The 23,599-nt window shown below is 37.7% G+C and overlaps 1 protein-coding gene across 1 annotated transcript in view; it reads right to left on the bottom strand.

Moving 5' to 3' along the window:
- Positions 1–23,174, bottom strand: part of LOC121411392 (traB domain-containing protein-like) — a 31,419-nt gene extending 8,245 nt beyond the window's left edge. The window contains exons 1-3 of the mRNA XM_041604095.1: positions 22,989–23,174; positions 20,421–21,115; positions 15,667–15,807 (exon numbers count right to left, since the gene is read on the bottom strand). Coding sequence (XP_041460029.1) covers positions 15,667–15,807; positions 20,421–21,115; positions 22,989–23,034 — 882 coding nt within the window. The 5' untranslated portion in view covers positions 23,035–23,174. The remainder of the gene's footprint in view (positions 1–15,666; positions 15,808–20,420; positions 21,116–22,988) is intronic.
- Positions 23,175–23,599: the final 425 nt, after the last annotated feature.

The following is a 23,599-nucleotide window of genomic DNA, read 5'->3' as shown; positions in this document are numbered from 1 at the left end:
TCAAGTCCACCCCAACTGTACATTGGTTTGACTAAAAAGAGAAAATTAAAAAAGCACAGCAATAAAAATTTCATCAAAAAATTTATGTAATTAATAAAGAAATCATTACTTTTTCTAAATTTGGCTAATTCTTCATAAAACATGATATGCACAACACAGTGATATGCAAATGTGAGAGTCAATGATGTCACTCATTCACGAACCATTTTTCCCTATTTTATTGTGTGAATTGTAATATTTCAATAGTTGCAGATGAGGAGAATAATACAATATTTCCTATTTCATATAATAAAATACAAATTAAAAAGGAAATAGTGAGTGGATGTCGTCCTCATTCCCTCATTTCCATACCAACCAGGGGCCCGTTGCAGGAAGAGTTGCAATCAATCGAAACTCTAAAAATCAAGCGCAACTTGGTTTTCAACCAATCAACAGTGCGCATTTGGGACTTGCAATTGATTTTTTACTTGCGTTTAAATGCAACTCTTTCTGCAACAGACCCAGGACAGTGTAACTCTTTTGTGGTACATGTACTAAGTAAAAAATTTTAAATGACATAACTTTCTTATTTTACATCCGATCTTGATGAAATCTTCAGCTCAATCTTGTTTGATTTTTTTCTTTTTTATTTAAAAATAAATATTGGGGTAGACTTGACCTTTAAATAAGGACACAGAATTTCAAAGTTTGAAATTGAGAAAGTCTTGAACGCATACTGCATACATAACATCACAATAAAATGCCCCCCCCCTCTCCTAAACATATAATACAGGGTCAATTTGCTAGTGTGATTTTATAGTTCAAAATATTATTTTCTGCTTGCATTGATGTATTTTGTTTGCATGTATGTCAACACATGTACATGTTCAATCATTTTATTCATCTTCTTACAAAATGCTGGTACTATGATTACCATATCAAGGTTATCCCCATATACGTCCATGCAGCTAGCACCAAATCCTAGAAACCATAATACACAAATTTCATCGATCTGATTTAGGAATAAAATTATGAACTGTATGGGAATCAATGAACATGAAATGTTTTAAAGTGAAAATGAAATTGTGGTGTACGTTAGAGATTGTAATACAATTCCAGTTTGATCCATCCCTTCCATTTGGCAATCATTATGATACATTTGGGTCTGGATCTGGGCCATGTTGCATAAAAGTTATTATCAACTGTATCAGACATCCGAGCAGGGCAACATTAATACATTATTGCCTACTATGACTGTGATCAAATGGTTGATCAATAAGTTTCCAATTGTTTATCCACTGACTCAATTTATTGCTTGCTCAGGAAAGTCAATGAGAAAATGCTGGAAATGTAGCGGGCAATAAGGCAGAGCTAACATCCGTATATTCTACGCGTTCGTATAGGGATAAGCCCGTCAGTCATAAGGACCATAAGTCATAATACTAACTGGTCATAAGGACCCGCTAGTCATAACGTGTAAAATCCTATACCCAAAAGCTCGCTATTCATAATAGGCAAAGGGGTCGCTAGTCATAAGGTCATAAGGACCATGGGTCATAAGGTCCGATTTTCATAATGCAAGATAAGTTTGCTATTCATAATGGACCATAAGGGTAATTGATCATAAGATCGCCAGTCATAATCAACAATGAGGGTCGGAATTCATAATACTAGATGAGGGTCGCTAGTCATAAAAAGGAAGAGGCTACATTGATCATAAGGGTCGCCAGTCATAATAGGGGATGAGGGTCGCCAGTCATAATGGTAGAAGGGGTTCGCCAGTCATAATAATGGATGAGGGTCGCCAGTCATAATAATGGATGAGGGTCGCCAGTCATAATAGTAGAAGGGGTTCGCCAGTCATAATAATGGATGAGGGTCGCTAGTCATAATGATAGATGAGGGTCGCCAGTCATAATAGTAGAAGGGGTTCGCCAGTCATAATGGTAGATGAGGGTCGCTATTCATAATAGTAGAAAGGGTTCGCCAGCCATAATGATAGATGAGGGTCGCCAGTCATAATAGTAGAAGGGGTTCGCCAGTCATAATAATGGATGAGGGTCGCTAGTCATAATAATAGATGAGGTTCGCCAGTCATAATAGTGGATGAGGGTCGCTATTCATAATAGTAGAAGGGGTTCGCCAGTCATAATAATGGATGAGGGCGCTAGTCATAATAATAGATGAGGTTCGCCAGTCATAATAGTGGATGAGGGTCGCTATTCATAATAGTAGCAGGGGTTCGCCAGTCATAATGATAGATGAGGGTCGTCAGTCATAATAGTAGAAGGGGTTCGCCAGTCATAATGGTAGATGAGGGTCGCTATTCATAAAGGCGAAAGGGTTCGCCAGTCATAATGATAGATGAGGGTCGCCAGTCATAATAGTAGAAGGGGTTCGCCAGTCATAATAATGGATGAGGGTCGCCAGTCATAATAATGGATGAGGGTCGCCAGTCATAATAGAAGAAGGGGTTCGCCAGTCATAATAGTGGATGAGGGTCGCTATTCATAATAGAAGAAAGGGTTCGCCAGTCATAATAATGGATGAGGTCGCCATTCATAATAGTAGAAGGGGTTCGCCAGTCATAATAATGGGTGAGGTCGTCAGTCATAATAATGGATGAGGGTCGCCAGTCATAACAATGGATGAGGGTCGCCAGTCATAATGGTAGAAGGGGTTCGCCAGTCATAATAGTGGATGAGGTCGCTATTCATAATAGAACAAAGGGTTCGCCAGTCATAATAATGGATGAGGGTCGCTATTCATAATAGTAGAAGGGGTTCGCCAGTCATAATGATAGATGAGGGTCGCCAGTCATAATAATGGATGAGGGTCGCCAGTCATAACAATGGATGAGGGTCGCCAGTCATAATAGTAGAAGGGGTTCGCCAGTCATAATAATGGATGAGGGTCGCCAGTCATAATAATGGATGAGGGTCGCCAGTCATAATAGAAGAAGGGGTTCGCCAGTCATAATAGTGGATGAGGGTCGCTATTCATAATAGAAGAAAGGGTTCGCCAGTCATAATAATGGATGGGGGTCGCCATTCATAATAGTAGAAGGGGTTCGCCAGTTCAAATAATGGATGAGGGTCGTCAGTCATAATAATGGATGAGGGTCGCCAGTCATAACAATGGATGAGGGTCGCCAGTCATAATGGTAGAAGGGGTTCGCCAGTCATAATATTGGATGAAGGTCGCTATTCATAATAGAACAAAGGGTTCGCCAGTCATAATAATGGATGAGGGTCGCCAGTCATAATAGTAGAAGGGGTTCGCCAGTCATAATGGTAGATGAGGGTCGCTATTCATAATAGTAGAAAGGTTCGCCAGTCATAATAATAGATGAGGGTCGCCTGTCATAATAGTAGAAGGGGTTCGCCAGTCATAATGGTAGATGAGGGTCGCTATTCATAATTGTAGAAAGGGTTCGCCAGTCATAATATGATGAGGGTCGCCAGTCATAATAGTAGAAGGGGTTCGCCAGTCATAATAATTGATGATGGTCGCTAGTCATAATAATAGATGAGGTTCGCCAGTCATAATAGTGGATGAGGGTCGCTATTCATAATAGTAGCAGGGGTTCGCCAGTCAAAATGATAGATGAGGGTCGCCAGTCATAATAGTAGAAGGGGTTCGCCAGTCATAATTGTAGATGAGGGTCGCTATTCATAATAGTAGAAAGGGTTCGCCAGTCATAATAATGGATGAGGGTCGCCAGTCATAATAGTAGAAGGGGTTCGCCAGTCATAATAATGGATGAGGGTCGCTAGTCATAATAGTTGATGGGTTCGCCAGTCATAATAGTGGATGAGGGTCGCTATTCATAATAGTAGCAGGGGTTCGCCAGTCATAATGATAGATGAGGGTCGCCAGTCATAATAGTAGAAGGGGTTCGCCAGTCATAATTGTAGATGAGGGTCGCTATTCATAATAGTAGAAAGGGTTCGCCAGTCATAATAATGGATGAGGGTCGCCAGTCATAATAGTAGAAGGGGTTCGCCAGTCATAATAATGGATGAGGGTCGCTAGTCATAATAGTTGATGGGGTTCGCCAGTCAAATAGTGGATGAGGGTCGCTAGTCATAATAATAGAAAAGGTTTGCCAGTCATAATAATGGATGAGGGTCGCTAGTCATAATAGTAGATAGGGTTCGCCAGTCATAATACTGGATGAGGGTCGCTATTCATAATAATGGATGAGGGTCGCCAGTCATAATAGTGGAAGAGGGGTCGCCAGTCATAATAGTAGAAGGGGTTCGCCAGTCATAATGGTAGATGAGGGTCGCTAGTCATATAATAGTAGATTGGGTTCGCCAGTCATAAAATGGATGAGGGTCGCTAGTCATAATAGTAGATGGGGTTCGCGGGTCATTTATAATGGATGAGGATCTCCAGTCATAATAGTACATTGTAAAAAATGAGGTGCTAATCTAGCGCTTACAGTGCTTGTATAGTGACTGCACTGGGAGTGTTGATTTTCTAGTTTAAATGTGAACTAGAAAATCAGCACTACTAGTGCAGTCACTATACAAGCACTGTAAGTGCTGAATTAGCAATTCATTTTTACAGTGTAGTAGGGGTTTGCTAGTCATAATAGTAGATGAGGGTCGCTAGTCTTATTAGTAGAAGAGGTTGCTAGCCATGATAGTGGAAGTGGTTCGCATGTCAGTAGAAGGGAACTTTGCTCCATAATACTGAGGTGGGCGCAAAGCGTGAGAACACAAAAAAGGTGATTTTCAAGCCTAATATGTATTATGTTGTAGTTCAAGAAGGGTATTTAATTTCGAATAAGAGCACATTTTTATTTTGAAAAATGGGATTTTTTTTAATCATAACCAGCAGGAGCTATTAAAATGACACCCTTTAAAAAGATAGATTATCTCATGTTATTGACATTACTTTTGTGACCATCCTGAAATGTTTTATGTTGGACTTCAAGAACAGTATTTAGTTTTGAAAAAAGCGCACTTTTCATTTCGCCAAAAGGCTTTTTACTTTTGAAAAAGGGCATTTTTTTTACCTACGGCGATTTTTTTTCATCATAACCAGCAGAAGTTGTTAGAAATGATACCCTCCCCTAAAAAATCAAATTATCTTTAGGCGAAAAGGTGTAGATTGTGAATCATTCCAATAACAAGGAAATATTCCTTGAATATATGCATTTAAGATAGTGTTGACCTAAACCTGTACCACAGTACTTTCTAAAAGCCTTTTTTTCAATAGAGGTTGTTTTTTTTACAGTTGATGTTGAATATGATATGAGCATGAAATTATTCCTTCATATTATATATTTCATTTTTTGAAAAGGAAAAAAACCCAAATATTTATTGTTTACAGGACACTCATTTTTAAAGGATTTGGAAGAAAACATATTAAAGGAGTGGGAGGAAGGTTTTTTTCTCATATAAATCATCTAATGCAATGCTATATTATTTGATAAAAACATACAACTTGTTATTAAGAGAGTAAAATGCGATACTGATGGAAACTATGTTGCTTATTTCATTGATATCATTGTATAGGCAAAATGACCCTAATTTTTTTAGATGTATAGAAAATATCTTATTGGACTATGATGATCCTCATAAAATCCTATGTGGTGATTGGAACCTGGTCCAAAGTTTTGAGTCAGTGAGTTAATTTAGTTGATCCATGGCGTCAGTTAAATCCAAATTCAAAAATGTTATACTTGGAGACAGTCCACACCATTGAAGCAAAGTAGAAAACATTATTTTTTGATATCTTCAGATATTATATTCTTTGGTTAGAAAATGTGATAATTGATTTAGGATATCGTACCGATCACACAATGGTCAGTTTAGAGACTGTGTCAGATGAATGTTTTTACAGTATCTTGATATTGATTGTCTTCATGATAAAGCTTTTGAAATTGTTAGAAAAGAGAAACTCAGATTTATTATTGAATATCAGTTGTTTTGTTTATACACTGTTCATAGGGCGGATCTAGGCGGATCTAGGGGGCCCGAGGGCCCACCCCCCAAAAAAAAAGTAAGGGGAAGAAAGAAAGAAAGAAAGAAAGAAAAGAAAGAAAAAAGAAAGAAAGAAAATAGAAGGAAAAGAGAGGAGAAAAAAGAAGGGGAAACACAAGAAGAGGAAGACGAGTGAATAAAATAAGATGAGGAAGCCTAGAAAAATGATTTTTAAAATCCTTAATGTCACTATAAAAAAAATCGCTTGCGCTTCGCGCCCGCCATTGCATGTTAGGTGATTTACATATCAATATGGAGATTGAAATATCAAATTTTGAAGTCAACATAGAAAACATATTTAGCTCAGAAATCGTACTTTCATTATTTTGTTTGATTTTCAATTGATTTTTAAAAAGTGCTCTGCAAAACTTTTTGTTTTATGGTCTGAATTTTTTAAAATTTCGGCTCGCGATTCGCGCTCGCAATTGATTGTTTGAAAATCTATCAACTCACGCATCTTCTTCATAAATCATAAATACAAAAGTGCTTTAAATGTACAGTTTTCAGGCCATAATATTAATAGATTTCACGCTCTCACATTAGGCTTATTAGTTAATAAATAAGATATTAATTCAAGAATCAAATTGTCCCTTTTTTCAGAATGCAATATCGACAAGTTTTTATCTTGCGCTTAGGAAAGAGAAATAAGAAGATATAGTCATAATTTTAATATGATGACATAATGCTCTTGGAATGTCCTGGTCCTATGTCAAAACTCAAAGTAATAATAATGAAACTTTTGAATGAAATTAAAATAATGAAACTCTTTTTTAATGTCATCCATACACACCTCACAATTTTTCCTACAAACTGCTTGAAATACAGAGCTTAAATTGACCCTTTTCAGATCGGAATATCAAATGTTTTAAGCTCCCGCTTCGCGCTCACTTTATCGATTTTAACGATCAAAAAAGGTATTTAGAATGCCCACTCAGATTCTAGGTCTAAATCTGAAACACGCGCGCGTTTATTCAGATACGCAGCTTGTGCTCTGTAAAAATCATTATCCAGTTTTAATCCACAATATAAAAATTTGTGCTCGCGCTTTGCGCTCTCGCAATATCGATGTAGAAAGATATCCAATTACTCATCCTTTTCACGATTTACAAAACATGAATGGAGTGTCCCGTTTTTAGGTGTAAACAGCGGCGTAACAGGGGTCGGTGGCCAAGGGGTGGGGGGGGGGGGCAAGAGCCAAAAATTTCCCGGTCATATCATGGTATAAACAGGCGCAATGGTGTAATTGGCGACGATTTCGAAAGGCAAGACATTGTGTATCAGGCAGAATTTATCTTTTAAAAAAAAGTCGCGAGAGAGCGATGCGAGCGAGCGATCAAAAATTTTGACATTTTTAATACAAAAATCCCAATTTTGTGATAGATTTTGACATGATATCCAGAGAATATATTTCACTCTTCTCTCTTTCCATCCCTTTTTTGTGATCTGTACGCCACTGTTAACAGGATTATTTGCGGCAGTAGCGTGCAGAGTAAACAAAACAAAAATCAAGGTGCGCAGTATGGCGCATGTGCTAAAAAGCTGTTTAATATAAGTCCCGAGCGAGCGAAGCGAGAAAAAAATCACCTTTTCATGAGAATCTAACTTTGAGATATCTTTTTTTACATGGTAAAACTTTTGGGGACCATGGCCCAACCCTTCCATACTCATATACGGCAGTGCTATGCGGTTGGGGTCTGGGGCGGAGCCCCCGAACTTCTTGATCTCAAAGCCATTTAAACCTCGCAGATTGCCGCTATTTAATCAAATTGCGGGTATATACAGAATATAGCTTTTACACAACACATTTATTCAACCCAGTTGAACCAAATATTTTGAGGGGGCAAAACATAGCAATGGGGGGGGGGGGGGAAGTCGCAAGCGAGCAAAGCTAGCTGGAAAAAAATTGCCTATTGAAATTAAATTCTAATTATGTGATAATTTCTCCATTATATTCAGCAAATAACACATTTCATTGTTTCCATTCATTTCATTATACGTTGTCTCCCATAAATTCTTTTATTTCCTCTTGGGTGTTGAACCAAGACCCCCCCCCCCCCGCGCCTGTACGCCAGTGATTGAACGTAAAGCTTAATGTAGGAAGGGTCCCCTAAAGGGGGGGGGGGGGCGTAATAGAGCCATTTGAAGGTCATAGATGAAGAGCCCCTACTGCTTGGGGTCTGGGGCAAAGCCCCGGTAGCTTTTTTGCATAAAATTTAGCAAGCTAATAGCACAATGTTTGTATGCAGTTCCTCTTCTTCCCGCTCTTTATTTTCTATCCTCGTCAGCCCGGTCGTGTTATTAAGTTTTTATTTCTTGTCCCTTTTCTTTGTTTTCCAATTTTGCTTTGGACTAATTCCATTCTACCTTCATTTCCCGCTATTGTTTGCCATCTTTTAATTTATTTCCCATCATGCTATTGCACTCTATTAGGTCTATTTCAGAATGATTTGTTCTTTCTCAAATGTTTTTCTTTCTTCGTTCTTCTTCCCGCTTTCCTTCCTTTTCTATTCAAAAAATACATTTTTCCTTGTTTTCTTTCCACTTTTCCCTTCCTTCTTTCTCTTTCTTCCTTTCCTTTCTTCCTTCTCTTTCCTTCCCTTTCCCTTTCTTTCTCCATCCCTTTTATTTTATTTTTCCCCGTTTTTTTTATTTTCCCCGGGTGAAATCCGCCGGGGGGCAGCTTGCCCGCTGCCCCCCCCCCCCGCCTGTGTTACGCCACTGGTGTAAATCTCGAATTTTTTTCCGCTTGCACTTCGCATCAATTGTTTAGTTACATACTTATCCTTTTTACGATGACAAAAAGTGCTCAGAATTTTCGTTTTTTCAGGTAGAAATATCAAAATTTTTTAGCTCGCGCTTCGCGCTCTCGCATTATTTGATTATTGAAATATATAACGTTCTTAGGCTAACTGCAAGCAGCCGTTAACAGATCATTTTTTATTATTACAAAACGTATATATTAAAAATTTCTGCTCGCGCTTTGCGCTCGCTATATTAAGGTCAAGTCCACCTCAGAAAAATGTTGATTTAAATAAATCAATATAGAGAATAATCAGACAAGCACAATGATGAAAATTTCATCAAAATCGGATGTAAAATAAAAAAGTTATGACATTTTCAAGTTTCGCTTATTTTCAACAAAATAGTTATATGAACGAGCCAGTTACATCCAAATGAGAGAGTCGATGATGTCACTCACTCACTATTTCTTTGTTTTTTATCGTTTGAATTATACAATATTTCGAATTTGAATGACGATTAGGACCGTCCTCCTTGCGTGAAGCACAAAATGTTAAAATAATGGAATTCCACGTGTTCAGGGAGGAATGAAACTTCATTTCACAGACAATGACGACAAAAATAAAATATTTCATATTTCATTTAACAAAATACAAAAGAAATAGTGAGGAGGTCAGGAGGTGATAATGTGAAATATGTAGAATAAAGGGAAAATCTGAAAATATAGTGTACGAAACAAATGGAGAGTTTGTCCACAAAATCAGCCATTCAGTCATTTCTGCTCGTGCTTCACGTTTGTAGTAGTTATTCATTTGCATGCACATCTTTTTCAGAAAAAATACAAAAGATTTCCCAAAAAAAATTAGCTCGCGCTTTCGCGCTCACATTATATAAATAAAGATATGATATTTGTCTATAAATGTTTATTTATAGGAATAAAGCTAAGAAGTGAGTATTAGGATTACCCCTTCAAAGAAACCAAAAATCATCTTCGAGTGGCCGATCGGGGGAAAATATGTCTGAAAAAAATCCGTCCCCCCCCACTACTTGGCGAAGGCTAGATCCGCCCCTGCTGTTGATGGAGTTGAGAGCAGCGACTATATTGTATGTAATAAGAGAGAAGAGAAAAGAAGAGAGTGTAGAAAAAAAACCTCGAAATTGAAATACTTAACTTAACTTAGAAAAACTTCTAGACCAAAATATAAATACTAGAGAAAATTTACAAAAAATTAGGCTACTTAGGAAATAATTAGAACAATTTAGATAAGACTTCAAATAATGCAATATGGAGAAAAACCCGTCTAAATATTTTTTTATCTTGAAAAGCAGAGGATAGCAGAAATAAACATTTGTTGAATTGATTCATGATAATGGTACAGTATTGCAAAACAAACAGACATTTTAAGAGAAATTGGCTCATATAATGAACAGTTATATAAATATGCAAATAGTGATGCTGAAGAACTTTTTTTTTCTTATTAGAGAAGAGAGTTTCCATAGTCTTACAGAGGAAGACGATTCTTCTTAAGGGAAAATATCTACAGTGAAGTTGATTTAGCATTAAAAAAATATGAAAAATAATAAGCCTCCTGGACGAGATGGATTTTCAACTGATTTTTTTTTAAAGCATTCTTTCAGGACTTAGGTATATTCTTGGTACGAAGTATGAATTTTGCTTATATTTCTGGAAAATTAATCCATCTCACAAACAATAATGGCTTGATAACATTAATTCCTTAAGGTGACAAAGTAAGACATTTCATCAAAAAATTAGAGATCAATTTCATTGTTGAATGTTGTTTATAACTGTTGTAAAGTTGTATTGCTCACAGACTTTAAAAAGTATTACCATATAATATTCATGTTAATCAATCAGGATTCTTGTCTGGACGATTTATTGGTGAAAATAGGAAAATTTTGTATGATTTAATTGTGTATACGAGAAGAAACATATTCCTGATTTCTGATTTTTCATGATTTTTTGTTTAAAACGCTTTCCATTTTTGAATTTGGCAAATCTTTCATGACATGAAATAAAAATACTTTATCATTATCAGAATGCATTTTCTAGTGTTATAGTCAATGGGCAAATGACATTAAGATTCGTTTTTGCTATGCTCTAAAATTCATGGGTTGTTAATTCGAAATTCATACTCTGTCAAATGAAATTATGTTGGCTTAAAAGAATACAAAGTTCTTTAATATGCGGATGACACAGTTTTATTTCTCGATGGTACAGCTGCCAGTTTCTGTAATGTACTAAATATTTTGGATTCATTTGCTAAATGTAGTGGGTTGAAGGTCAATACGCAAAATCTACCATCACCTCAGCTACCATTATGACTATCGACCATCGACCCCATCTACTATTATGACTGGCGAACACTTTCTTCTATTATGACTGCATACGATACGCCCTCATCCATTATTATGACTGCCGAACCCTTTCTACTATTATGAATAACGACCCTCATCTACCATTATGACTGGCGAACCCCTTCTACTTTTATGACTGGCGAACTCCTTTAAGTATTATGACTGGCGACTCTCATCCATTATTATGATTGACAAACCCTTTCTCCTATTATGACTGGCGAACCACTTCTACTATTATGAATAGCGACCCTCATCCACTATTATGACTGGCGAACCCCTTCTACTGTTATGACTGGCGAACCCCTTCTACTATTATGACTGGCGAACCCTTTCTACTTTTATGAATAGCGACCCTCATCGACCATTATGACTGGCGAACCCCTTCTACTTTTATGACTGGCGAACTCCTTTAAGTATTATGACTGGCGACCCTCATCCATTATTATGATTGACAAACCCTTTCTCCTATTATGACTGGCGAACCACTTCTACTATTATGAATAGCGACCCTCATCCATTATTATGACTGGCGACCCTCATCCATTATTATGACTGGCGAACCCCTTCTACTATTATGACTGGCGACCCTCATCCACTATTAGGACTGGCGACCCTCATCCATTATTATGACTGGCGAACCCCTTCTACTATTATGACTGGCGAACCCCTTCTACTATTATGACTGGCGAACCCTTTCTACTTTTATGAATAGCGACCCTCATCGACCATTATGACTGGCGAACCCCTTCTACTATTATGACTGGCGAACCCCTTCTACTATTATGACTAGCGACCCTCATCCACTATTATGACTGGCGACCCTCATCCATTATTATGACTGGCGACCCTCATCCACTATTATGACTGGCGAACCCCTTCTACTATTATGACTGGCGACCCTCATCCACTATTATGACTGGCGACCCTCATCCATTATTATGAATAGCGACCCTCATTCATTATTATGACTGGCGAACCCTTTCTACTTTTATGAATAGCGACCCTCATCGACCATTATGACTGGCGAACCCCTTCTACTATTATGACTGGCGAACCCCTTCTACTATTATGACTGGCGACCCTCATCCACTATTATGACTGGCGACCCTCATCCATTAATATGACTGGCGACCCTCATCCATTATTATGAATAGCGACCCTCATCCATTATTATGACTGGCGAACACCTTCTACTATTATGACTGGCGACCCTCATCCACTATTATGACTGGCGACCCTCATCCATTATTATGACTGGCGACCCTCATCCATTATTATGAACAGCGACCCTCATCCATTATTATGACTGGCGAACCCCTTGTACTATTATGAATAGCGACCCTCATCTACCATTATGACTGGCGAACCCCTTCTACTTTTATGACTAGCGACCCTCATCTACCATTATGACTGGCGAACCCCTTCTACTATTATGAATAGCGACCCTCATCTACCATTATGACTGGCAAACCCATTCTACTTTTATGACTGACGAACTCCTTTAAGTATTATGACTGGCGACCCTCATCCATTATTATGACTGGCAAACCCTTTCTCCTATTATGACTGGCGACCCTCATCTATTATTATGACTGGCAAACCCTTTCTCCTATTATGACTGGCGACCCTCATCCATTATTATGACTGGCGACCCTCATCCATTATTATGACTGGCGAACCCTTTCTACTATTATGAAAAGCGACCCTCATCTACCATTATGACTGGCGAACCCCTTCTACTATTATGACTGGCGACCCTCATCTATTATTATGACTGGCGAACCCTTTCTTTCTACTTTATGAATAGCGACCCTCATCGACCATTATGACTGGCGAACCCCTTCTACTATTATGACTGGCGACCCTCATCTATTATTATGACTGGCGAACCCTTTCTACTTTTATGAATAGCGACCCTCATCGACCATTATGACTGGCGAACCCCTTCTACTATTATGACTGGCGAACCCCTTCTACTATTATGACTAGCGACCCTCATCCACTATTATGACTGGCGACCCTCATCCATTATTATGACTGGCGACCCTCATCCACTATTATGACTGGCGAACCCTTCTACTATTATGACTGGCGAACCCCTTCTACTATTATGACTGGCGACCCTCATCCACTATTATGACTGGCGACCCTCATCCATTATTATGACTGGCGAACCCTTTCTACTATTATGAAAAGCGACCCTCATCTACCATTATGACTGGCGAACCCCTTCTACTATTATGACTGGCGACCCTCATCTATTATTATGACTGACGAACCCTTTCTCCTATTATGACTGGCGACCCTCATCCATTATTATGACTGGCGAACTCTTTCTACTATTATGAAAAGCGACCCTCATCTACCATTATGACTGGCGAACCCCTTCTACTATTATGACTGGCGAACCCCTTCTACTATTATGACTAGCGACCCTCATCCACTATTATGACTGGCGAACCCCTTCTACTATTATGAAAAGCGACCCTCATCTACTATTATGACTGGCGAACCCCTTCTACTATTATGACTAGCGACCCTCATCCACTATTATGACTGGCGACCCTCATCCATTATTATGACTGGCGACCCTCATCCACTATTATGACTGGCGAACCCCTTCTACTATTATGACTGGCGAACCCCTTCTACTATTATGAATAGCGACCCTCATCCATTATTATGACTGGCGACCCTCATCCATTATTATGACTGGCGAACCCCTTCTACTATTATGACTGGCGACCCTCATCCACTATTATGACTGGCGACCCTCATCCATTATTATGACTGGCGACCCTCATCCATTATTATGAATAGCGACCCTCATCCATTATTATGACTGACGAACCCCTTCTACTATTATGACTGGCGACCCTCATCCACTATTATGACTGGCGACCCTCATCCATTATTATGACTGGCGACCCTCATCCATTATTATGAACAGCGACCCTCATCCATTATTATGACTGGCGAACCCCTTCTACTATTATGAATAGCGACCCTCATCTACCATTATGACTGGCGAACCCCTTCTACTTTTATGACTAGCGACCCTCATCTACCATTATGACTGGCGAACCCCTTCTACTATTATGACTGGCGAACCCCTTCTACTATTATGACTGGCGACCCTCATCCACTATTATGACTGGCGACCCTCATCCATTATTATGACTGGCGACCCTCATCCATTATTATGAATAGCGACCCTCATCCATTATTATGACTGGCGACCCTCATCTATTATTATGACTGGCGACCCTCATCCACTATTATGACTGGCGACCCTCATCCATTATTATGACTGGCGACCCTCATCCATTATTATGACTGGCGAACCCCTTCTACTATTACTATGACTGGCGACCCTCATCCACTATTATGAATGGCGACCCTTATGATCAACGAACCTTTTTCCTCCTTATGACTGGCGACCCTCTTCCTTTATTATGACTAGCGACCCTCTTGTTTGATTATGAATGGCGACCCCCATCGTTGATTATGACTAGCGACCTCTATGAACAAAGCCCCTTATGATAGCGACCCTTATGACTATTATTATGACTAGCGGTCCTTATAACTAGCGGGTATTATGACCAGTGGTCCTTATGACTGGCGGGTGGACCCCTTCGTATATGCATCCTATTGAAACGCACAGTGCTATATGTCATAATGTTAATCAAGTTGAGACAACTCCCAACTGCATCCCCTGGTCAAGGAGGCGTTATTTCAATTACATCAAAATGGTAAAGTTCAGAGGCCCAGTCTGCTCAACATGACAAAATAGATTCCCATTCTTAAACTGTAAAATATCTCAATTTTCACGATTTTTGCTTTAGATCTCTGATTTGGATAATAAAAAAAAACATTGACTGGCTTTTCTTTTGGGGAACCTAAAATATATTGCCCTTAAAAGAACCATATTACCCTCGTCTAACGACTCGAGCCAATTTGATTCTATCGCAGGCAACATATTTGATATTCCCCTCAGGCCAGTCAATAATATGTAATTATTATTGTAACTTTGCCATCCAATGGTAACATCCATGAAATCCTTGATTTTGATTGGCTGTTGAACACTGTTAGGTCCATGGTAGGTTCCATGGTAAGCTCAATAACAGGGTCGGAAATAATTCTTATTTTTCAGGGCAATTTTTCTTTTCCACATAGGGGCAATTGCAGTATTTTGGGGCTTTTTCTTTCATCTGAAGGGCTACTTTTTAGAGTTAAAAGTAATCGTGCAGTAAAAGCAAATATTATTCTTCTGTCATGGTTAGATTATTGATTTTCTAAATAATCTTTAATATTGTTGGAACACATCTTGGTGCGACTCTAGAAAGAATGTTTGCCCAAAGCATTCAGTTTGGGGAGATTTTAGGGGCAATTTGGGCTGTCATGAAGGCAAAATCGCCTGTTGCCCTCATGCATTTTCTACACTGCTCCATAATATTTTTTTTGCAATGCACCCAGAAGACTTAAATCCAACCATACCAAATATCATTCTTCTCACATCTTTTGAGTTCCCAATGAAACAAACTTTACTTCAGATAAATATACAAACTAAACTTACCTGCTTGATCGACTGTCTTAACTTAGCAAGGTTGAAATTTTTAGCCTCTTCTAGTAGCGTTTCTTCATCAAGTTCCAAAATGGACAGCCGTCCCCGGCATAGTTCTAATAATACAATATCAGGCTGAACAGCCTGAATTGTCTGAATAATGGCGAAATTAAAAAAAAAGCATAATTTCAGGGTGTATGGTTATTTAATTTGAACACATGCATATGAAAGCAAATGTAATTCTTTATTTGATTTAAAATTCATATAGGTCTAAACCCCTAACCAAACATAAATCAAACTATGAAGTAATTTTTAAACAAATCGTATTTTGCATCAAAATAAAATTTTAAAGAAGTAAAATTATTTTATTTGAAGTTTGGCATACTGCTAGGAATACTGAAATCAGTATTCTCCTTTTGATTGTTGTTAAGTTCAAAATGGCTTAAAGTTGCAACCAAGAATGACATCATTACATTTAGATTTGCATATAGTATGATTCCATTCCTAAAGCCATAGGCCTACTCGAAAGTCAAAACAGACTGGAATTTCAAATTTAGTAATTCAGCACTCTGATCGTTAAGATTAACAAGTTAGGCGGTTCATAGATCTTGCGGTATGGCAAGATGTCCGTGATTTAGTTCACGACAAAGCGTCCAATTTTCAGCGGTGTTCGAAAAAAGTGATTCGAGAGCTTCCGCAGGGTGAAACTTTATATTATCCTCAAGTATGTCGACCAAACGAGATTCCAGGAAACATACTCTTTCCGCCGGAGAAAACACCTCAAAGTTCGAAGATTGCCCGTAAGAAGCCCAATCAATCTACACCTTCTACCTCCCCCGGAGATCAGGGTACTGTCGAAATGGATTCTCCGTTGAGTGCGAAACCGGGTAGTACACAAGAGAGTATGAAGCGCTCCCTGTTCACTAGTGATTTGGCCCCTGGGCCTGGTCAATCACCTCCACAGTGGTTCGTTGATTTCTTCAAAGGATTTGAGGCTCGTCTAGAAAACTACATTGAAAACGTTACTCTGGCCAAATTCAGCGAGCTCTCTTCCACACTAGATCAGCAAAATGAAAAACTATCTGCATGCTCTATGCAGATAGAAGACTTAGAAAAGCAGGTCAAGAAGTTGAAGCTGGATAACACCCAGCTCGTTAACAAGATAGATGACTTAGAGACTAGGGGTCAGAGGAACAATTTAATATTCCATGGGATACCAGAACAAGCTCATGGTCCAGGCTCACGAGAAGACGTAGCTGTCACTCTACAGAAAGTGCTGCAGGATTTTGTGGGCTGTCTGCTTCCGAGTACAAGATTGAAAGATGCCACCGTACACCTACAGGACCTCCCATCCAGCCTCGCGATCAAGCCGGTGACCAGGATCTGAAACCTAGGATCATTCATGCGTGCTTCTCATCATTCGCAGATAAAGAGCAAGTCAGAAAAGCATGCATTCAGAAATTCAAAGTCAAAGATGCCAAGTTTCATGAAGGAAATTATTTGTCGCCGAAGATTTCTCCAAAAGGGTAATGATGCAGAGGAAGGAAAAGATGGATGAATTAAAAAAACTAAAGGAAAATGGGAAAAGGCCATTCTTTTTGTATCCGGACAAGTTGGCCTACAGAGATACCTCAGGAAAGCTTGTTATTGTAAAATAACTCTCTAGCTTGTTCCATTATATCTTATGATGCCATACTTTGCCAAGTTCTTGTTTTTTATTTTGTTCTTGAATATATTTTGTTGAACTTTGTCAGTGAACTTTTTTTAGAGGTGTGTTTTCTCTCTTGTATACTTTATGTTACATTGATCTAAATGGTGGAACTTAAATGTCAGTTCACTTTCCTTTTTTTTTTGTATCATGCCATGCCTAAGTCTTATATCACCTGTTTGGCACAGCTTTACTAGCATAGTTGGACTTTTTATACTTGTTTGTTTAGCAAAGTTGGACTTTTTATACTTGTTTGTTAAGCATAGTTGGACTCTTTATACATGTATGTTCATTTTTATTAGTATTTCATATGGTCATAAAGATTGTTTGTATTAGTGTATGCATAATCATACACATAAAAGGTACATTTTTGTAACTTACTTGTGATTAAATATGCATGCATAATGTATATGTATACTTGCAAGTGTTATATGTCCTTTTTAAATTTTAATGCTGAAGCTTGTAAATTTATTTTACCCTCTTTTAAACATCGTTTAATTTTGGATGCTTTTTGTTGTATTGCTGATTTTGGAATTGTGCTGAATGCATACAGTAGCTGTTACTTAATTTGAGGCTCTGCATTTCATCTTGCACTTTTGCTCCCTTTAAGCTATTGTAATGATATTTTTGACTTTTTTTGTTTTTTGTTTATTTTTGGCTATGATTGTTTTGTTCTTTTTTCTCTTTTTGGTGACCAAACTGATTTTTATGTAAATGTGAACTCGTGTATAATCTTATTTGACTTCAATTGTTCTCTGCATAGTTTTCTTAGTCTAATTTGCAAGCATCTATTCAATCAAAGTTTAGAACAAAAGTACAAAACCTAATATGTTGATCAAACTTAGCTCCTTTAATTGTCGGGGAATGCAGGATTATACAAAAACGAAAGAAAATTTTCCACTACATGAGAAACCTTAACAATGATATTATATTTCTACAAGAAACACATTCTAAACAAAACGGATGAAGTTTTTTGAAATCCCAATGGGGTGAATCTGCATGGTTTACTAGTTTTTCCTCTAATAGTAGAGGTGTGGCCATTCTTATAAGAAAATCTATTTCAGTCAAAGTATTTTCTGTTTTACGACCCTGATGGAATCTTCTATTGACTACGATAAAAAAACATATTTCAGATTTCAATCTCACTAATTTTCAAAAATTGTTTGGTGTATCAACGGATAGATTTGTTACCTACCTTTTACTATTGGCCAAATATTATATTTATATTTGTAAATTCAAGAACACCTTACCAAATGTGGATTTATTTAAAAAGTTTTGAAGAAACAAAAGGAAATTGAGCATCACCTAGCCAAGAAAAGAAACAAACTCACTGTACACTTTAAGAAGTGGCGATTTGATATATGATTTTTATTTTAGATACAGGTAGTTCCCCTTTTCCATTCTATTTGTTTTTTGTATCTTAAATTGAGACTTGTACAATGCACAGAGTAATATGCTACAATTGATTATACATGTAAATTTATCTTGATGTGTATTCCCTTTAGAGTAACCTGTATCATCCAATGTTTTATTTTGATTTATGTCACCCTTTTTATTTTTTCCATTTATTTTTTTATTTCATCTTTGTTTTGTGATTTTACTCTGCTTTTGAACTGTTTTAAATCATCATCCAATTACCTGTAAATATTGTGATTATATGTGATTTTGAATACCAATAAAACACATAATTAAAAAAAAACTCTGATCGTTAAGATTAACAAGTTAGAAAGTTCATATCAAATCAATTATAATTTCTTTGATAATTAGATCACAATAGATCATGTAGTGTGCACTGGGCTTTAAACCTATAAACCTGCAAGAATGATATTTTCCTGTATTTCTCTGGGGTTTTTTTTCTCTCCATAGTATAAGGCACAATTGTTAAATAATCTAAGCATGGGCAGAAATACAGGTAATTTGACTGAAGTGTACATCTCTAAAACCCAATGAGGACCTCACACAATTACAACTCTCCCCTTTATACACTGAAAAATACATGTATACCTCTAAAAATCTATTTTTGTTCATTTAATGATAGTACAGTACAAACTCTTTGTCCGTGATATATTTCATGGAACCTCTATTACATGTCCTCCCATAAAAAAAAGGAAAAAAAAAGATTTATGGATAGACTTCAATGGAAGAGACAATAAAATATGAACAGTGTCGTAAACTAATTTGGAGTTGTAGGTGTGACATCATATTACCAATTACATGTAGAAGTTGTCCTCATCAGTACTGATTTCAACATTCAAGTGCTCATAACTTTCTTATTATTCATTCACTTTTTCTCAAAATTTAATTGAATTGTTTCTTTGAATTTTCTGTTTTCACATGAGCTATTGTTCCCAGGGCATCGTTCTCCTTTAAAATCCATAAATAACAAGCTGTTACATCTACATCTATCAAACTTCTCAAAGTGCACGAAAATGCCTTCTCCATAATTATTTTAGGATATTACAGGTTACCTGTATTTGAACTACATGGATGGGCTGGCCTAACTACTTGTCATTACTTGTCATAACCATCTTGAAAGGAGTTTGAACATAATCAATAAACTGACACCCAAAGTGTTTAATAAATAAAGTATGCCAAATGATTCTGGTGGAATATTTGAGAAATTGAAAAAACAAGCATGGCATTCTAGCCTGATGTTCGGTTTTTCCAAGCAAAAAATATTGTGGGGGCATCGTGGTCTTGTGGTAATGACCCTCGTCTTTCAATCTTACAAACATGGGTTCAATTCCAAGCCATGGCGTGTTTTCCTACAGCAAGAAATGTACCCCCATTGTGCTGCACTCAACCCAGGTGAGGTGAATGGGTACCTGGTAGGAAATTATTCCTTGAAATGCAGTGCATATACATTGTAACAGATGCTATGCTAAAGCCAGGGTAATTATGTTGCATTACTTCAGCACGCTCAGAGACTTCTGATAAGTGTTAAGCCATATAAAGCAAGTATCATTATTATTATTAATTTTGTTATCATATTACATCCAGTTGCTAGCTGTGGCATGGAAATGATTTCAAAGATTATACAAACCCTCATACAACCTACCTTGGCAACATCATTTTGGCTATTTTCACTGAAATGAGCAGTCCCAACAATATATATTTGAGCTCCTTGTTCAGTAGTCATCTTTGTAACAGTTTCTGGAAGTTCATCAGGTGTATGCTCCTGTCTGCACAATGCCCTCATCCTCAGCAACTCCACCTCATCCATAGTTTCCTCAACATCCGACTCCTGGTTGCTGCTCAGGTCGTACTCTCCTTCTGATAGTCCTTCTTTATCCTTGTACCTTCCCTCATCATCATCCTCCTTGTCCGTGTTAATGTGATAGCTTCCGAGTTCACTCTCGCTGTCATCGCACTGGTCCTGGTTCAGCAGCTGGTCAAGGAGGTCATTGTGATTGTCTCTTTGATCCCCACCGGCACCAGGAGCGCCCGCTGTCCCATCCACACTGTTGATCTTGCGATAGGTTCCTTGCTCAAGCGACGGATCGTCATCCTCGACATCGGCCGTGTTTGGGGAGTAGCTACCGGTATCACTGATGCTGTCCCCTTGGCTTTCTTTATCACTATTCACCTGGTAGCTTCCTTCATGGGCCCCACCCTCCCCATCACTGGCATCTAGGTTGTCAGCATTGTAGTCTTCGTCCTTGGTAACCTTACTTTGTGCTGGAGTAGCTGCTGTACCATGTTGAACGGTCACTTCTTGACTACCATTGGCCTCTTCAGCATCAACTACATTTCCTGTAAATAAAAAAAAAGATTTTCTATCAATTTACATAGGATTCTAATTATAGATTACATTCTATTGCAAGATCTACTCTGCAAAAAAAGTCTTTGAGCACTTAGGATTTCCAAACAGAGATCTTTATTTGTTGTGATCAGTTGTCAAAGGACATTTCCACAACACAGCTTTTGAGGACTGTACACTCTACAGGTTTAGTGTTTTAAGGAAAAAAATCACCAAAAAGTTTTGAGTACACAAGCTTGTTGTTATCACTAATCAAGAAATGGGGAGTGTGGGAAAATAGATTTGGAAGATGCTGAGGAAGATTTTTTTTTCATCGCTTGGCCCATTATGGGATTTTATTTACATCTAGAATAAAAGCATTTATGTATGTGTCATGGTAAAACAATACTTGATGTGATTTCAAGAAGTTCTTATCATAAAAGGGAATTAGTGGGCAAATAGTGCTAGGCTATTTTTCCTGTTATATAAAATTTTCTTGTTCTTCTTTCCTTTTTTTTATTTATTCCTTTTTTTCTAAATTTTCTTTATATTTTTGGTTGGTTTTCGTTTACTTTCTTTCCTTTTCATTCTTCTCTTTTGCTCTTTTCTTTTAATTTCTTTTCCTTTCTTTTTTCTGTCATTTTTTCTTCTCTTCTCTTATTGTCTCTATTTTTTTTCTTTATCCTCTTCTTTTGTCTTTTGTGAGATTATGCATATGGTGTTGTACAATTTATATATATATATATATATATATATATATATATATATATATTATAGAAAACTTTATTGATACAAATAAGTAAATAAAGAAATGAATGAATACACATGTATAGAAATAATATATTCGTTGATCAAAATTATTGATTGATCAGCAAATCATCTCTTATAAAATACCATATTTACGCCTACATCTGGAAAATATGAGAAAATTAACTTATATCCCACCAACATCTTTAAATGCGTGCAGTACCCTCACTCTCTCTCTCTCTTGGTTTCGGAAGCCCAGCCTTTGAAAGGCCTTTGGCCTATGCTGGCTCCCCTATATTCTCATTTTTTGCGGATGTTTTTACATTTTGCATAATTTTTTCTACCATTCAAGTATTCTTTTTTCAATTGAAATTGTACGTTTTTCATGAGAATTTGAATGAATAGGTCTAAATGAAATGAAATTAAATGTTATATCTGTAATTAACATTTAAATATTCTTATCATACTCAAAAAATTAACTGTCATCAAACAACCAGTTTCATCACATATCTTTTTCATTTCCATTTCCAACTGGGCGTTGTGGCGTGCGCCTGTAATCCAAGCTATATGGGGAAGTTACAAATTGATGCAGAGGTTCGAGCCCTGGTCACGTCTTTCGGATGGTGACGTTAAAGGTCGGTCCCAGACGTAAATAATCATATTTGATTGATACACGTCTGACAAAACTCAAATACACACACACACACCACATGCTCTAACTTATACTGCATTTTCTATTTGGAACATTTTATTCCTTCTTGCTATCACTGATTTATTGTTATCCATTGACGTGTATCAATATTAATTATCTTATTAATTATGACGTTTAAGAAATAAAATTAAAGTACCGCTAGTATTTTAAGCATGAAATATAATTTTGTTTATATAGAAAAAATTTACTTTTCATCTTGTTGGAGCTTGTATGCTTTCCATAGCTATTTGATAATTGAGTAGGTAAATCTCTGCAGGATAAGTAGGCCTATAAACTAAGAAACGAGTTGCTCTTTCACTATAGCCATATGCCTACTATACTAGTATAGGACGCATATATAACATCACATGAAAGACAATATGTGGGGCTTAGTTAATTTTTTTACAATTAAATTGATAGCATGAAAATAGTTAAAGTTCACCACATACCAGATGTTTCCAGAAGGACGGGTTTGCCACTGGCCTCTTCATCCATACCTTATCCTTATCTCCAAACAAAGAGTGTTATTCAACCAAAAACCTTTACACAATTGTTTATTTAGTATCACAGCTGTCGTCTTGACTCATCACAGCTCGGTCTCTGTGCGTGCACGTATTTTGCAATTGATACTGCGATCGCGTACACACCGTCGATATATGTGTGGCGCCGTGGCACGTCGCGGGCGCGGGCGGGCGGGCGCCGAATGCTGCCATGCCTGACCGATGGGTCGGAGCCATGCCGGGTACGTGGGGGTTGTGGAAGAGGGGAAAGGAGTCCGCTCTCATCAGTAGCAGCAGCAACATCATCACCATCACCATCATCTCATCAATAACGGATGGGGGGGAGCTGAAGCTCCCTACCCCCGCCCTCCCCCGTTCCGCGTTCCGCCATCTTTGACCATCACCATCATCATCGATCTCAACATCATCATCATCTTATCATTATCATCACCACCACCATCATCATAAGCAATATATAGCATCAGCTCGCCACCACGAACGAATACATAAAAATAGATAGGCCTATATTATCATCACCGTACCTTCGTCCTCAATACTAT

This window comes from Lytechinus variegatus, chromosome 3 (assembly GCF_018143015.1).
Source record: "Lytechinus variegatus isolate NC3 chromosome 3, Lvar_3.0, whole genome shotgun sequence".
NCBI classification, from domain to species: Eukaryota; Metazoa; Echinodermata; class Echinoidea; order Temnopleuroida; family Toxopneustidae; genus Lytechinus; species Lytechinus variegatus.
The sequence above is the reverse complement of the archived record's forward strand: the minus strand, read 5'-3'. Positions and strand labels throughout refer to the sequence as shown.